This window comes from Lissotriton vulgaris, chromosome 6, assembly GCF_964263255.1.
Source record: "Lissotriton vulgaris chromosome 6, aLisVul1.2, whole genome shotgun sequence".
NCBI lineage: Eukaryota > Metazoa > Chordata > Amphibia > Caudata > Salamandridae > Lissotriton > Lissotriton vulgaris.
This window is the reverse complement of record NC_141694.1, coordinates 94,621,240-94,638,447: the sequence shown is the minus strand read 5'-3', so window position 1 is coordinate 94,638,447 and position 17,208 is coordinate 94,621,240. Positions and strand designations below refer to the sequence as shown.

Here is a 17,208-nt window from a genome sequence, read left to right as displayed (position 1 = left end):
CGGACGAGATGAATTTGAAGGCCATTTAGACAACTTCTTCTTCTTGTGCCTCTTCCCCGAGTGTCCCGAGGACCTCAAGTGTGATCAAGAAGACTTGAGACTTCTGGAGCGTTCCTGCAACCTTCTCTTCCTCGAACGTGACCAGGACCCCTGAGGAGTCACACTCAATGGCGGCAGCTGCCGGGCTGCAAGTAGCATAAGCGACCACTACCTTACAGCCTTTGCGCCATGGCCTGGCAGTCAGAGCACGACTTTAAGTCGTGGTCGCGCTCGAGACACCATAAGCACACAAGGTGCGGGTCGGACACAGACATGGTGCGATGACAGGCGCCAAATGGTTTAAATGTACCTTTCTAGAGGTTAATAATCAATATGAGACTGAGGTAAGCTCTTCTGCTTGGGTGGCACCTATATATGTGACTGCGACGTCACATCCGGCGCCAATGACACCACACGGAGCCGAATGGAATCACCCACCGGCACGCAGAGGTACTGCTCACAAAAAAGTTTCCGGATTCAGTCTGATGCCTGTGAAATTCAAAGGTAAGGAATCTGCAGCCAGAAGTCTCTATCAGATTTACATTTTACTTACTTGTAATCTTAGCTCTCCAACATTGGTACTTCCTTGAATTTAGAACTTTACACCTCCTCCCAGATGAACCAGAAGTATGGCTGAAAATTAAAGAGGGGATCCTTATTCTCTTCCGAGCTACAATATAAACTGCCTCAACTGACAATACCATGTATTCTGGCTCACTACAAGCTCTTGGAACCCTCAAATGTCAGTGCCAACATTTTCTCATCAAAGTGCTGCCTAGCTGCAACATATTTTACCCACAAAACGCAATGAGATGTTAGTATGCATGGGATATACTTAAAAAGAAAATGGAAATGGTCTACTTCTTCCTCACTAGGTTTACGCCCGAAAAGTAGTACTGCAACATACATACAAAATGATGCCCTTATACAGGCATACCTTCTCTGTAAGAGTAATTCTTTTTTTTTAATGAAACCGTTCTCAAATTAGAACACACATTACATTTACAAATATCAAGAAAGGCTCATGCAGGTGAATTCGAGAGTCATAAAACTTGCACTTGGATCGATCAGGTCACTGTCCTTAGCAGTGCACACAGTTTGGCTAAGGAATAATATAGAAACTCTCAAGGTGCAAAAGGGTCATGATGTAAAAAGTCTTACTAAAAGATAGTAATTCGGCAAACAGCAGGAAAAGAAAGGCGTCAGTCACCTAATGGCACAGTGTTTATCAAGATAATGGTGCACCGCAGGAACAAAACATTAACTAGGAACAATTGGTTTAACTATAATTAAATAAATAATCAAAGAGATACACAAAGCTGGTGATTTAAGCTTACCAGAATTAATACAGAATGGTCTCGGCAAATCTGGTTGATACAGCTGTAGGCATTTCTTCTCATATACATCAGAGACTGTTCTTTTGGAACCTGTACACAGAAAAAAAGGTTATATTTAGAATAAGAAACATAAACAGTACTGCTACCAAAACATCTTCATATTATTGACTAATAAGCTCCACAGTACATCATGCAGTATCAGCCCTAGAACCCTTCATTCCTTCACAAGATGTGGCATTGAGTAGACCGATCAGAAGAGCCGAGAACATTCACAGTTTTAGAGAGCAGTTCAAACAAATTGGAGCACTGGATGTAAAACCAACACCTATGCTTTCATCACTGCTTCCACGGGGGAGGCACTCAGGCTACTAATGTCGAGTGCCATTATCGACGAAAATCCTGCCCATAATGGAGAAGGAAAAGTGACTTACCAGTAAAACCCAAATCATCTTACACATGTACTTTCTTTGAATTTGCAAAAAGAACATGTCCACCATAGACAGCATCCAGGAATACATTTTTCAAAGAGATTACATGCCTATAAGTGACACAATATCATGTTCTTTCTACGTGTCCATGACAAATAGCCAATCAGAAATACAAAGCCCATTTGCTTTCAGACAGCCTGAGGAGTTCGAAGGCTGCAGGTTGCGCTAGCGCTTTGCTGATTACTTTGTTTTTAATAATACTTGTTTTTAGCTCTTTGCACGATATTCTTGCACGTGCTGTGCTCACTACTTATTGTTCCTTCTGACTGCCTCCCCAGTCCACTGCAGCTTGTGTGTGCTGTTTGAGTGGAGGGAGTGTCATCTCTCATAGACAGCAGAGGCTTTCCTACCTACTTCCGGTCGAGGCACACTAGAGAGGCCATTGTGGCAGGGTGATGCTCTAGTGGTTGTGGAGCCCCTGACTATTTCAAGGCAGCATGGCTGCGCCCATCCCCGGCCGGACGGCGGCCAGGGCCAGAGATGCTGCCCGATCCAGCGCTGCTATCAGATCCACTTATACACAGATCGAGCTGTTCGCTCTCACAACCCACCCCTGCCCTTGTATGCCCTTTACGAATCTTGGAGACACCACGGTGGACTACACATGTCGGCACTGTGATTTCTAAATTAATGGGGCAAGTCCTCATAGCTGCACCCCATCGCGGCCTCTTCAACCTCCCCCGGCCCTCCAAAAGGTGACACTCAAGGCTGGGCTGATTAACTGCAGGTCCCTGGTCAAACATGCTTTGGATATTTAGAAATCCATTAATGATAACAATTGGGATCTGCTATTTTTGACAGAGACATGGCTTAGGGAGGACACCAATCCCGCTCTTTCCCTAGCCACTCCTGATGGCCAATGCATTGTTTGCGCTAATAGGAAGGATCGTAAAATGATGGAGCAAGGGGGATATGAACTGATTACTTGTACCTCTTTGAATGTACTAATAAGGGGTGTCGCTATACTTAAGAAGAAAACTTTGAAGATAGAGGTACTTAGAACTGCTGCAGACAAAGCCGGTAGATGGGCACTAGAACAATTTAATTTAATGAATGCAAAATATGTACTATGTGCCTTGTCCGGATCAAACATTGATGATGCAGGGGTTTTTGATCGTCTCAATATTGAACTTTTGGATTGGGAAGGAGACATAATAATGATGGGAGACTTCAATTGTGTAATGAACTACACAAGGGACACAACCAAGACGAATCCATCACAGCGTATGCGTAAAACCAGGGCTGCTATTTTAGAGCTATCGCGCATTCATAACTTAAAAGACGTATGGAGGAACCTACATCCGACACTTGCACTTGCAGGTTATACATACTATTCTGCCCCTCACCAAATGTGCTCCCACATTGATATGGCCTGGACGACAGATCGGGTTTTAGAGGGCAGTAAAATGGAGATCTGCCCAAAAGTAACTTCGGGCCATAATCCCATCATACTACGGTTTAATATACTATCTCCTAAACCGGCTGCCAGGCTATTTTCTTTTCCAAGGCACCTGTTAATAGATACCTTTTTTGTTTCTCAACTGAAGAAACATATCAAAGAATTCTTAGAACTTAACTTAGATTTAACACACCTCATTTATGTATGGGACGCATGCAAAGCGAGTATCAGAGGGTTTGCACAACAATTTATTATGAGGCAAAACAAAGAACGAAAAGATGAGACTTTGGAAATGACCTCTAGAATACGGGCACTGGAAGAACACCTGGCCGAGGCTATCATACAAGAGAACTTAGGGGGACGAATTTCGAAAAATAAACCTTTACTGTAACTAAAACTAACAACCCTTCGGTCTAAAATTAAAACTTTTTTAAGAGAAAAAGTGAGCTTGAAACTACACAAATACAAACAGTCTCAATACGAAAGTGGTGATAGAGTTGGCAAAATTCTTGCTTATAAGGTTGCTGAAGACAGGGCCAATTCTATGATAAAAAACATTACTGGGGCGGATGGGATTAGCTACAATCAACCAGAACAGATATTACAACAGTTCGTAACATACTATAGTAACCTATACACACCTGAAACTACCCCTACCGAAGAGAACATGCAAAGATACTTAACTAAGAATTGGTCACTAGATAGGGAACCTGACTGAATGGAACCACTTGAAGGACATTTTTCATTATCCGAAATACAAATGGCTATTTCTTCTCTCCCACAGGGGAAATCCGCTGGGGATGATACACTTCCAATGGAAATTTATAAATGCTGCAGCGAGGAACTGCTACCTACACTTTGCTCAGTGATTAACCAAATTGGAAACACAGGCAAAATCCCTAAATCCTGGAAAACTGCTAAAATAATATTTTTTTTAAAGAAGGGTAAATCACCTGTGGAGTGTGGGTCTTATCGGCCCATCTCCTTGATAAATGCTGATGCCAAGGTTTATTCAAAACTACTAGCCATGAGATTAGCCCCGCTAACGCCTAAATTAGTTAGTCAACACCAGCACGGCTTTGTGATGGGTAGAGACACGGCAGCACATGTCAACACTGCTATTACTGCATTTGACGTTGCCAATACTAATACCTCCCCACTCGGTATGGTGTTATTAGATGCAGAAAAAGCCTTCGACCGAGTGGGGTGGGATTATCTTTGGGCTTTATTAAGGAGGATGGGCTTTGGGAAACTGTTTCTTACCAGGATTCAAGCCCTGTATGATTCACCCAACGCAAAAATAGGTTATGCCAATTTAATCTCCAATAGTTTTCCGGTTTTAAGAGGCACACGTCAAGGGTGCCCCCTGTCGCCCCTTTTGTTTGCTCGCGCAATGGAGCCTTTTATTATTTCAATACTGACCCAAGAATGTATTATCTCATTTACGCATAGTAGTAACTCCCTCAAAATTACTGCCTACGCAGACGATTTTGCAATTTATACAACCGACGTACCTAAAGCCATAGCTGGGATCATTAAGGAAGCTGACGAATTCGGCTTGGTTTCGGGATACAAACTAAACTTAAACAAAACGCAAATCGTTGTTAACTATAAGCTCCCGGCTCCAGTTCTGGGGGTTTGCCACACTACGAACTACTTGGGTATTAAAATAACCTCCAACTTAAAAGAAATTATGACCCTAAACTACAATACTTTATTGAAGGAGACAACAGGGACCCTTAAAAAATGGCATAAGGTTCCCTTAAATTTAATAGGACGAATCAACCTTATAAAAATTAACATTCTGCCAAAATTTTTGTATTTCTTCAGGTCCATCCCGCTCTATGTCAACAACTTATTTTTTTAAACTGGATGGAATTCTAGGAAGCTACATTTGGTGATATAAGAAAAATCGCAGAGCTCTGTCTCTTTTCAAATTAACAGCTACTAAAGGCGGCCTCGACTTCCCCGACTTTAAATTTTACTTTTACGCTTCTTTCCTGGGTCGGATACGCAGCTTTTTTTCTTCTAATTATCCATATTTTTATCACCAATTTATGCCAGGCGCAAATTCTGTACAATTTTTAGCTAGAAGCTGTAGTCCATATATGGTATCCTATTATGGCTATTAATAAAACTACGTTCTTTCACCCAAAGCTAAGCATGTAGTATAATCCGGGTTTACCTGAGATTTTTAGCGATCCGATAGTTAGAATATGGGCTAATCACGGTATAAACCACCTATCTGATTTATACGGATCATCAGGCTTTTTAACATTTGATACCTTAGAACACTTTATAAACTATCTGTAAATGCTCTTTTCAAATACACACAGATACGTGATTTCTGCACGAATAGAATGAAACTAAGGGAAATTTTAGACTCAGAAATATGGATTTGCATTTACGGGGAAACAAATAGCGATCTAATTAGTTTGGGGTACAAATGTCTCTGTCAATCTAAACCTGATGATTGCGTCAAAATCGCACAGAAGTGGACTACTACCTTAGGAATGCCCATTTCTTCAAATAACATTTCCACTTTTTTTCATAACAGTAACTCTTTAACTAATTCTTCTAGCTTAAAACTTCAATCTTACAAGACTGTATGCCAGCTATACTACACGCCGCTTCACTTCTTTAAGTGGTCAGGGAACAATGCATTACCCGAACGTATAAAATGCCCAAAATGCGATCTACTAGCAGCAGATATAGTACATATAATTTTTTCATGCCGGCTTTGCAAACATTATGGGATGAAATAGAAAAAGTGCTGAAACTGCATAAATTGTTCTTTGGTAAAATCTCTGCCGAGATGATACTTTTGGGAATACAACCAAATACTGTTACTTACAAGGACCTAATGTTTATTCTAATTTCTTGTGCAAGATTGATAATCGCTAGGGCTTGGATCTCTGACAAACCACCATTGGTAACCGAATGGTGGCTTCTGGTAAACGAGATATACGATATGGAATTTTCAACTGCCAAAATTCAAGGGATTGGTTCCTTGAAGAAAGTTGATAAAATTTGGGGTAACTTGTTCCCTATTCACGAATGAATTACTTCATCTTCGCAGTACTAGATTTGTGAATAGTTCCTGATGTATTTTTTTTTTTTTAATATATTGTAGATCTCCTTGCCTATTTTTATTTGATTAAGTTTTCAAGGAATTCATGTATTTTAATTTTCTTCTTTATTTTACTCTTGTTGTAAAATGTTTTATTTTTGAAATGTACGTTTGCTTGTGCTGTCAATAAAAAAGTTTATAAAAAAAAAATAATAATAGGAAGAATGGAAAATTGAGGAGGAGGGGAGGGGGTGGAGGGGTGGTAGTGGCCGTTATTTAAAAAACCAAGGGCCCGATGTAGGTAATTACATTTTACCACTTCTTAAATACCGAATGATACCGAATCGGTATTTAAGAAGTGGTAAAATAGGGGGGGGTGTAGGTAATACAGAATCGGTAAATACCGAATTGTTAAGATTCGGTATTTACCGATTCTGTAAATACCGATTCAGTAATGCCCATTGATTCCTATGGGCATTGAAGCCCATAGGAATCAATGGGCATTACCGATTCGGTAAATACCGATTTCAGCAAGGGTGCAGGGGGTGTCACTTTGACACCCTCTAGCACCCCAATTCCGGACTTGTGTGCCATGTGGCACACATACATGCCCTAAGGGCATGTCTGTGTGTCACTTTGCACAGGTGGGCATGCACAGATGTGCATGCACACCTGAATTCGGTATTTTACCACCCAATAGGATTGGGTGGTAAAATACCGATTCTAAAGGGCCTGTGGCACTCTTAGGAGTGCCACCTACATGTGGATTTACCGAATCGGTAAATATACTGATTCAGTATTTTACCGATTCTGTAAATTTACCAATTCTGTAAATTTACAGAATCTGTAAAATATAGGCCCCCTACATCTGAAAACCCATTTACCGGTCGGTAACGGCCGAATTCGGCCGTTACCGGCCGGTAAATGGCAACCTACATCGGGCCCCAAATGGGAGGTTACAGCAGCTCCCTTCGAACTAGTGGATTCAATGGAGGGGCTATCTTTTTGTATAAAGCTCTCAGCACCATCCTCCTGCTCAGGCCTCCTGCTTTATAGACCACTGAGTTCCAGCGCGGCGGATATGGCGAGCATTGCTGACTACATTGCGCAAGCCAGTATACGTTACACTAATTTTACTGTCTTAGGGGATCTGAATCTACATGAGAACGATATCTCATGTCCACACAGCTCAAATTTTATAGCCACTTTAATAGGATACAATATGATTCAACACGTCTCGGCCCCTACTCATAAAGCAGGGCATGCCTTGGACCTGATCTGCTCAAATTTGCCCGATATCACAGTATATGCTCCGATACCTGTGATTTGGTCGGACCTTTTTTTGATCTCTTTTCAATTTAGATGGCCTAGCCCTATGAAATCTACCTTCACTCCCAAAGAATTCAGAAGGAACTTGAGTAACATTACCCCGGATTCACTAACCCATTTCTCTAAGAATTCTAATCCTATTCCCTCCCATGATCTGGATGTCCGCATCTTCCACCTGAATAAGTGGGTCGGTGGGGGACTGGAGGCCCTGGCGCCACTAAAATTAGTAAAATCTCCTAGATCATCTCCCTCTGCGCCATGGTTTTCGGAGGAGCTTAGACAAAAAAAGGCGGAATGTAAAAGACTAGAACGTGGTTGGAGGTTGACGTACTCTGCTGACAGTAAGACAAGCTATCGGGCAGCCCTTCAAGAATACCGTAGACTGCTTATAAAAAGCAAAAGAGAATTTCTAGCTGAGAGAATAGACAATGCTAAAAGCACCTCCACGGAGAATTTTTAAATTGTCAAGTCCTTTACCGATCCTTTAGCCCTTACCCACTCCTACTCTCCCTCACAGAGCTTATGTAATAAACTCTTCGAGTGTTTTGAGGATAAGATTGCCGCGATATACGCATCTTTCCCGGATTCAGGAGATGATCCCCTAATCTCTATTGATTCTGGTCTAGGAAAGACTCACAGCATAGTCATTTCGGAGTTTGCTGACGTGGCAGAGGAAGCCTCGCTCTTAGAATTGCAAAAGTGTAAATCGGGCTCCCCGAGTGATCCCTGGCCAGCTAAACAATAGAAAGTCTTAGCGGGGTTCCTCAACCCGCATCTAAATCCTATTTGGAACTCATCACTTAAACTGGGAATATATCTGATGGCTTGGAAACATGCCTTTCTCCAGCCTATTTTAAAAAAGGTGAATGCGGATCCGGAAGTCCCGGGTAACTACAGACCCATCTCTCTACTACCCGCCCCCGCGAAGAACTTGGAAAAGTTAGCCTTCCAACAACTGGCCGGCTTCATTGAGGCGAATGATCTTCTCCACAAGTCTCAATCTGGCTTTCGGGCCGGTTATAGTACAGAAACGGCATTAATTGAAATGGCGGATTCAATACGCTGGGCGGTAGATGGAGGTTCAAAGGCGGTATTAGTGCTGTTAGACTTGTCTGCAGCATTTGACACCGTCTCACACTTCATCCTCCTGAATCGACTTTAGGCCATAGGAATTCACTGACTTGGATAACGTCCTTTCTCTCAGACCGCAAACAACAGGTTCAAACTCATCCTTTTACATCACCGGTTAAACCTCTTAAATGGGGTTTGCCACAGGGCTCTGCTTTGAGCCCGCTGCTTTTTAATGTTTATTTAACCCCCCTTGCGGAGATGATCTCCAAAATGGGGATCAAAATTGTTTCTTATGCTGACGATACCCAGCTTTTATTTACTTTCAAGGCGGTATCGGTCACCACTTTTGATCCCCTTAAAACATGTCTCAGGAACATTGCGGCCTGGATGTACCGCAATTTCCTGAGACTCAACGCTGATAAGACTGAGATCTTATTTTTTAATCAACCCTCCCCTTTCTCCCCTACTCTATGGTGGCCGGAGGATTTGGGTACGGCTCCCCTTCCTAAAGATTCGGTGAGGAACTTAGGAGTCAGATGGGACAGTCAGTTATCCCTCGGAGTTCAGGTCCAAACTGTTTCAGCCGCTTGTTTTGGAAAAATCAAAACAATTAGGAAATGTATTAACTACCTGCCAAACGCCACACGCAAAACAGTAGTCCATGCCTTAATAACTTCCCATTTGGACTACGCAAATGGTTTATATCTCGGGCTTTCCCTGGGATTGATTCGCAGACTACAGACAGTACAAAACGCTGCTGCCCGATTAATCTGTGGTACCCCTCTCAGACAACATATCTCTCCTTTTTTGCGCCAACTTCATTGGCTTCCCATCGCTAAGCGAATTGAATTTAAGGTCCTGACACTGGCATTTCGGGCGGGCAAGGGGCTAGGGACCGCCTATCTTAAAAGGAGACTCCGCCCCTATGCTCAGTCCAGATCGCTACAGTCCAACACCCAATGCCAGCTGATCATACCCAAATTTAAAAAAGCCAGATCCAGTGGAAAATCTTTTGAGGTGGGTGCCACTAAATGCTAGAACAAACTTCCCACGCACCTACGGCATATCCAGACGGAACTTCTGTTTCGTAAAGCCCTTAAAACCTGGCTATTTAGCCTCCCGGACTAGACCAGCCTGCCTTTCCTGCCCTCCTCACGGTCTGTGACAGCGCCGGGACTCCCCGTTGGGGTAGCTGCGCGCTTAACAAGTGCCTATAATAATATTTTGGCCGAGAAACAAGCAAAAAAGCCCTGCTTTTAAATTCTACCATCAAAGGAAAACCAAAGCAGATAAGAAATGCGTTACTTACCTGTAACAGCAGTTATCCAGTATTGGTGTCTTTCATAGATTCACATGCCTGAATCATTCCCCGTCGCCGAGACGGGAGCCTCCGGTACATAGAAAAGTAATGTTGTAAGGACATACATAGAGAACATAGGCCGAAGGGCCTCCCCTTTGGGGCCTTTCCACGTCCTTATGTAAAAAGGACCGAACTCTCATCGTTAGCCAATCAGCTCCGACCTCCCTCTAGAACCTTCCCGGGAGGAGCCTCCGTCCCTCAGATTTTCGTACGCACCCAGCTAGGGTGTCGCAATGTAGACATAGAGGTACGTGAGACCTTACCGGGGAGGCGGGAGGGTTGCATGTGAATCTATGAAAGACACCAATACTGGATAACTGCTGTTACAGGTAAGTAACGCATTTCTTATCCAGTATTTGGGTGTCTTTCATAGATTCACATGCCTGAATCAGAGTAGCCAGCAGTTATACATGCATAGTGGTAAAGCACATTCTCACTTCCAGCAGATCTGCATAAGGTACAGACAACGAGAAACATGGTAATATACAGCCATGCATATAGCAGAAAAAACCATGAAGAATGTGCATACCTGGATGGCGGGACGAGGTAAGGCTCACCTTATTGGAAGAGATGGCGTAGCAATGCTTGTCCCACTGCAGCATCCTTCTGCAGTTCGATGTCCAGGCAGTAATGCCTGGAAAAGGTGTGCGGGGACTTCCAGGTCGCCGCTCTGCAAATGTCTAGGACCGTCACTCCAGCGAAGAGCGCCGCCGACGCGGACATCGCCCTGGTAGAGTGGGCAGCCACTCGGTCCGGTAAAGGCCGTCCGGCCTGATCATGGCAAAACGCAATCGCTGATGAAATCCAGCGGGAGATGCTCTGTTTCGTTAGGGGCAAACCCATTCGCGGGTTGCTGTAGGCTACAAACAGTTGAGAAGACTTCCTGACTTCTTTGGTTCTGTCCAAGTAGAATTTGAGACATCTTTTTAGGTCCAAGGAATGCAGCGCCCTTTCTGCCGCTGTGGAAGGGTTCGCAAAAAAGGACTTGAGGACAATTGGTTCGTTCAGATGAAAGTCTGAAGGCACTTTAGGTATGAATTTAGGGTTGGGCCTGAGTACCACTCGGTCGTGCCTGAATTGGAGATACGGTTCCTGAATAGACAGCGCCTGAAGTTCGCTGACCCTTCTGGCTGACGTCAGGGCGAGCAGGAGTGCCGTTTTCCAGGAGAGATGTTTGAGAGAGGCCCGGTGTATGGGCTCGAATGGGTGTTTCATGAGTTGGTTGAGCACCAAGTTCAACTGCCAGGTTGGAGGGACTTTCCGAGGCCTCGGAAAGGATCTGTAGAGCCCCTTCAGAAATTGCTTTATCAGTCGACTGGACCACAGTGAAGGCCCTGATGAGGTCCTGGTGAATCTAGAGATCGCAGCCAGATGAACCTTAATGGAGGCGTGAGCCAGCCCCGATTGAGCCAGGTGGAGGAGGTACGGTAGCAGCTGCACTGGGGTAACCCGTAGAGGGTGTAAGCCCTGTTCCGAACACCACAAGCAGAACCTCTTCCACTTCAGCGAGTAGGTCTTGTTCGTACTGCCCGCCCTCGCTTTGGCTAGGACGGCCCTGCAGTCCTGCGGGATCTCTAGGTCTCCGAACTCTCGGTGCTCAGGAGCCAGGCCGATAATTTGAGCGAGCGGAGGTTCGGGTGGTGTACCTGGCCTCCGGACATCGTTAGGAGGTTCGGGTGTTGTCGCAGGTGAATCGGGGGCCTGATGGAGAGGCGAAGCAGGTCCAAGAACCAGTGTTGTCTCGGCCAGTACGGAGCAATCAGGATCAGGGTGCACGGCTCCGTCTTCATCTTCCGGAGGAGCCTCGGTATCATCGGGAACGGAGGAAAAGCGTACGCAAACACGCTGAACCAGCAGATGGAAAAAGCATTTCCCAACGACCCCTGTTGGGGATGCCAGCTTGCGTAGCTTGGGCATTTGGCGTTCCCTGCCGTCGCGAAGAGATCGATCCTCGGGGCTCCCCATTGCGAGAAGATGTGGGCCACTGTGTCGCCGTTCAGCTCCCATTCGTGGGAGAGAGAGGTCTGCCTGCTGAGGGCGTCCGCGATGGTATTGTCTTTCCCGGGAACGTACTCCGCCTTGAGGGAGAGCCCGTGTGCCACCAACCAGTTCCAGATCTTCTGCGATTCTCGTGAGAGAGAGAGAGATCGCGTTCCCCCTTGCTTGTTCAGGTAGTGCATCGTCGTGGTGTTGTCCGTTTTGACGAGCACCGGGGAAGTTCCGATACGTGGCAGGAATGCCTGCAGAGCCAGATACACCGCCCTCAGCTCCAAGAGGTTGATGTGTAGTAGTTTCTCTTGGGCCTCCCATTTGCCGCTGACTCGAAGGTCTAATAGCACAGCGCCCCAGCCTTCCAGGGAGGCATCTGTCGTGATGACCAGAGGTGCCGGCGGCAGGAGGAACTGCAAGCCGGCCGTCAGGTGTTCCCGCCTTCTCCACCACAGAAGGGCCTTTGTGATGGCCGGTGTGATCGTGATAATGTCCTCGAACGAGCCGGAACTCTGTTTCCATTGCCTCGCCAGAGCCTCCTGCAGGGGACGCATGCGGAGCCTGCAGTGCGGTATGAGGAGAATGCAGGAGGACATCATCCCTAGCAGGGAGGTGAATGTCCTGACTTTGATGCGAGATTTCTTGGCCACCGCCGTGGCCAGAGACAGTATTTTGTTGGTCCTGTCCTCCGAGGGGAAGGCCTTTGCGCAATGCGTGTCTAAGGTAGCCCCTAGGAAGGTGATCCTCGTTGATGGAGTAGTGCAGGATTTTTTGAGGTTGATCGTCAGACCCAGCTGTTGAAAAAGTGCGCTGCAGGCGTTGGAGGAAGCGGTCGCGCCCCCCGGAGAGGGCGCCTTCACCAGCCAGTCGTCCAGGTAGGGGAATACCTGGTGACCCCTTTGCCGCAGGAAGGCTGCCACCGGTGCCAGGCACTTCGTGAAGATACGTGGCGCGGATTTGAGGCCGAAAGGCAAGACCTTGAACTGATAATGCCTGCCTGCTACCTCGAACCGCAGGAACCTCCTGCGCCTCATGAGGATGGGGATATGGTAGTAGGCGTCCTGTAAGTCCAGGGAGACCATGGAGTCTCCCCTCTCCAGCGCTCCCAGTATCTCCTGGATTGTTACCATCCGGAAGGATTGACTCCGAAGGAAGGCGTTGAGCGCCCGGAGGTCCAAGATCGGTCGCCATTTGTCCCCTTTTTGTTGGACCAGGAAGAAGTGGGAATAAAATCCTGTCCCCTTCTGGGACACTGGGACCCTTTCGATGGCTCCTTTGACCAACATGGCGGATACTTCCTTGAGAAGGAGGTGCAGGTGTTTGTGAGCACGCTTCAGCGGAGGAGTGTTGGGAGGGGCGTTGACAAGTTCGAGGGAATGTCCAAATTGAATTATCTGTAGTACCCACCGATCCGTAGTGATTTTTCGCCAATTGGGGAGGAAGTGGGTCAGTTTTCCTCCAATTTGAAAGGATTGAGACGGTGGTGGGACTGGCTGGAGTAAATGGTCACTGGCGGCCGCCAGTGCCCTTCTTGGCGGATTTGCCTCTGAAGGACGACCTCCCATAGGACGACTGTCGGTTCTGTTGTTTGTGCTGAGGCTGGTTTCTGTTGCCGTAGGAGTAGGACGACCTATTTTGGTAGGAACCTCTGTAGGAGTACTGGCCTCTGGAGCGGCCACCCCGAAAGGACTGGTTCCGGGACTGGAGGGAGCCCAGAGCCCTTGCCGTGTCGGTATCCTTCTTAATGGCCTGGAGTGCCTCGTCGATCTTTTCTCCAAAAAGAAACTGACCATCGAACGGCATGTCCAGCACCTTAGATTGGACCTCTTGTCGAAAGGACGTTGCTTTGAGCCAGCCTTGGCGGCGGAGCACGGCAGCCCCGGCCAACTGGCGGAATCCCGTCATGGCTGCGTCGATGGCGCAGTCGATGATCTCAGCAGCCGAATTTTGTCCTTCCGCCAGGAGAGCTTTCACTTCGTCCTGGACCGTGGCTGGCAGGTCTTGCAGGTAGGGGGCAATGTCCTCCCATAGCTGGCGGTTGTAGCGCCCTAGCAGGGCGATGGAGTTTGCCACTTTGATGGCCATGGCGGAAGTGGTAGAGAACCGCTTGCCTATGGTGTCCAACTTTCTGCCTTCCTTGTCGGGGGGTGCGGACAGCGGCGAGGATGGGTTGCGGGATTGCTTTTGGGCCGCCTGAGTCACTACCGAATCCGGTTTGGGGTGGCCGGTCAGGCAGGCTGGCGCGGTAGTCGGGGCCTTATATTTTTTGTCTAGGCGCGGAACCACCGCAGGCACCGAGGCAGGCGTAAGCATTAACTTCTTGCCTTGTTCCCACAGAAAGTCTATAAGTGGAATAGACTTGGCCGACTTCTGGCTGTGTTCCTTGAAATCATGGAGGAAGCATTCTGTTTCCGTGGATTCCACCGCCATGTGAAACCTCTTAGCCGCCCTGTCCACCAGCTTGTGGAAACCTCCAACGTCCGTCGCTTCAGTTTGGCGCGGCTGTGGGGATGCCGGGGTTGACGAATGGTGGGATGACACAGCATCGGCCTCGTCGTCTCTCTGGTCCGAGTCGACGTCTTGCACTTCACCTTCCTCCAAGTCCGCCTCCTCCTCCTCGTCCTCAGAGGAGTCCTCTACCTGAGGCTGGGGCCGAGCACGAGGCTGGGGTTGGTTCCGAGGTCGGGCCTGGAGAGCGGAAGGGCGCGAGGCAGACAGTTGCGCCTGGGTGACCGGTACCTGGGTTCCGCTGTCGGCATCCGGGAACCGTTGCTTATAGTCCTGTACTAGGCAGCGCAAATCGTTGACCAGAGACACGGGCAAACATATCATCGGGGTGCGGACACTTGAGTTCAACGGAACGTTCCTGATACATGACTTCCTCCTGGTCCTCGCGAACGTCCGATAGGGAGGTGGCCGGATCGGGCTGGTTTTCCTCCTCGGAATCCTCACTCTGCAGAGCTACCTGCTCCTGCTCGGGTGGCAACCCCTTCGTTGGGGGAACCGAGGAAGGCGGAATTGAGTGAATGGAGACCTCGACCAATCTGGATTCCTTCCAAGATGGCGCCGGGGTCCCTTCCGACGACGTGCGTGAAGATGGTGCGCCCGCCGTTTGGGTTGGCGACTGTAACGCTTCCGATATTGTCGATGGCACCAAAGTCTGCGGGGACAATTGAACCGTGGACTTACTGGTGGTAGAGCCTTCAACTTGAGATTTCTTGGGCGAAGGCGGGCCTTTTGAACTTGACCTTGACTGTTTAGGTGACGATCCTTCGGTTTGAGATTTCTTCGGCGAAGGCGGACCTTTTGAACTTGACTTGGATCTCTTAGGCGACGATGACGCAGACAGCGGGGACACCGTCGATGGTCCTGTTTTGGTCTTGGACGAAGACTTCAGAGGAATGGTAGAGGAGACCGGTGCGCCTGAGGACGCAGTGGTGGTCGTTGTGGCCGTCGCGGAGGGCGATGAGGCCGTAGTGGTCGACACGGTGGTCGAGACCGAGGTGGTCCGCTTAGTAGATGGAGCGGGTTTCTTGAACCTCTGGTCGTCTCGAACAGACACGGAGGAGGTGGTGGAACGTGCCTCCGAAGGCTTCCTGTGCGCCTTCTTGGGAGGAGTGTCTGTCTCTCCAGGGGACTGCTCCCTGGGTCTCTTCTTGGAGACTTTTGAGGACACGGAGACACTACCCTCGGAAGATTCCAGAGTGTCTCGGTCCTTAAGCCTGTCGAGCCATTCGAGAAGGCGAGCCTCTCTTTCCTTTACAGTCTTCTTTGGGAAGGCTCTACACACCCTACACTTGTCAGAGACGTGGTCAGGGTACAGGCAATACAAGCACAGATCGTGCTTATCCTCCGCTTGAATCCGCTTCTTGCCGCAGGAGGAACAGGCCCTGAGAAGGGCTTTCTTTTGCGAGTCTGCCATGGATGAAGCCTTTTTATTGGATTCCGACATGGGAGACGGCAGTCGAAGATAGGATAATTATTCCTTTGAACAAAGGGATTTCCAGAGAAGTTTGAGACTTCGAAGCAAAAAAACCTGAAGAGCTCAGGTTGGAGACTCCCTAGCACAACGTGCGGTAGAAAATCTGAGGGACGGAGGCTCCTCCCGGGAAGGTTCTAGAGGGAGGTCGGAGCTGATTGGCTAACGATGAGAGTTCGGTCCTTTTTAGGTTTTGCCTCGCCAAAAAGATGCGCTCTGCGCATCTTTTTTGCGCAGCAAAAACCTAATGAGAACTGTAGTGTGGCTTTGGGTCGGCCCTCGTCATTCATTGGCTGGCTCCATAAATGGAGCCTAGCCATTGGATGAGGGGCCTGTCCGTCAATGCCGGACCAGACACGGGGGCGTTCCCGAGATTCTTTGGCTTTTGCCGACGTCACGCGACGTCAGGCGAAAGCCGGGAACGCCCCCGAATCTGTTCCGGCATTGCCGGCACTTCTGCGTCTCTCCTCCCCCTGTACCGAGCCAGTGACTATCTCTCCCTAAAATGCGTGGCTTTGTTCTTTCCCCTCCTGTTTTCGAAGAACTCAAACGATCATTAAATAAAAAATAATTTGCATTTTTAAAACGCCGATTGAAATTGGGGGAGGGGCATGTGACGGTAGCAAGGTGGGAGTTCGTGTAGATAGGGCAATTGTAAAAGTGTACAACTGAGCGCTGGAATTTCAGTTGAAATTTGGACGAATATCTCAATGGAATGTGAACTGTGGTATACCTCAAGTGACAGACCCGAGGCAGGTCTGAAGGGTAAAGTCTGCGAGTTCATGCATTGCTGAGAAGTGCAGGAACTGTTCTTTTTAAATGAAAGAAATGCAGGTCCTCAGTACCGAACAGTACCTCTTCATTCAACGCACTGATGTGCCGCGTTGCAATGATGTACGGCTGTTCTAGCAGGCGCTATACAGAATAAAAACAAATTACTATTTTATGCTGGCTAATACGAGAGCCCTTGACTAAAACCTATTCACCTTCTAACTTTTTAGTGACATTAGCCATGAGCTCATCGTCTGTGTGACAGCTCATTGAGTTAATGCACCTGTTGCAGGGGCCTGTATACAATCTTTAGGACAAAGGCTAGGATGTATTTGGTTCTCGCTGGGTCCATTATGGAGCTCTGTAGTGCCTCAAC

General features: G+C 47.6%; 1 protein-coding gene across 2 annotated transcripts in view; it reads right to left on the bottom strand.

The window, feature by feature from the left end:
- LOC147706850 (exportin-5-like) overlaps positions 1–17,208 on the bottom strand; it is a 2,308,032-nt gene that overhangs the window by 1,549,016 nt on the left and 741,808 nt on the right. For both annotated transcript variants that reach the window (XM_086926017.1, XM_086926018.1), the window contains exon 17: positions 1,377–1,466. In XM_086926017.1, the coding sequence (XP_086782143.1) occupies positions 1,377–1,466 (90 nt within the window). The remainder of the gene's footprint in view (positions 1–1,376; positions 1,467–17,208) is intronic.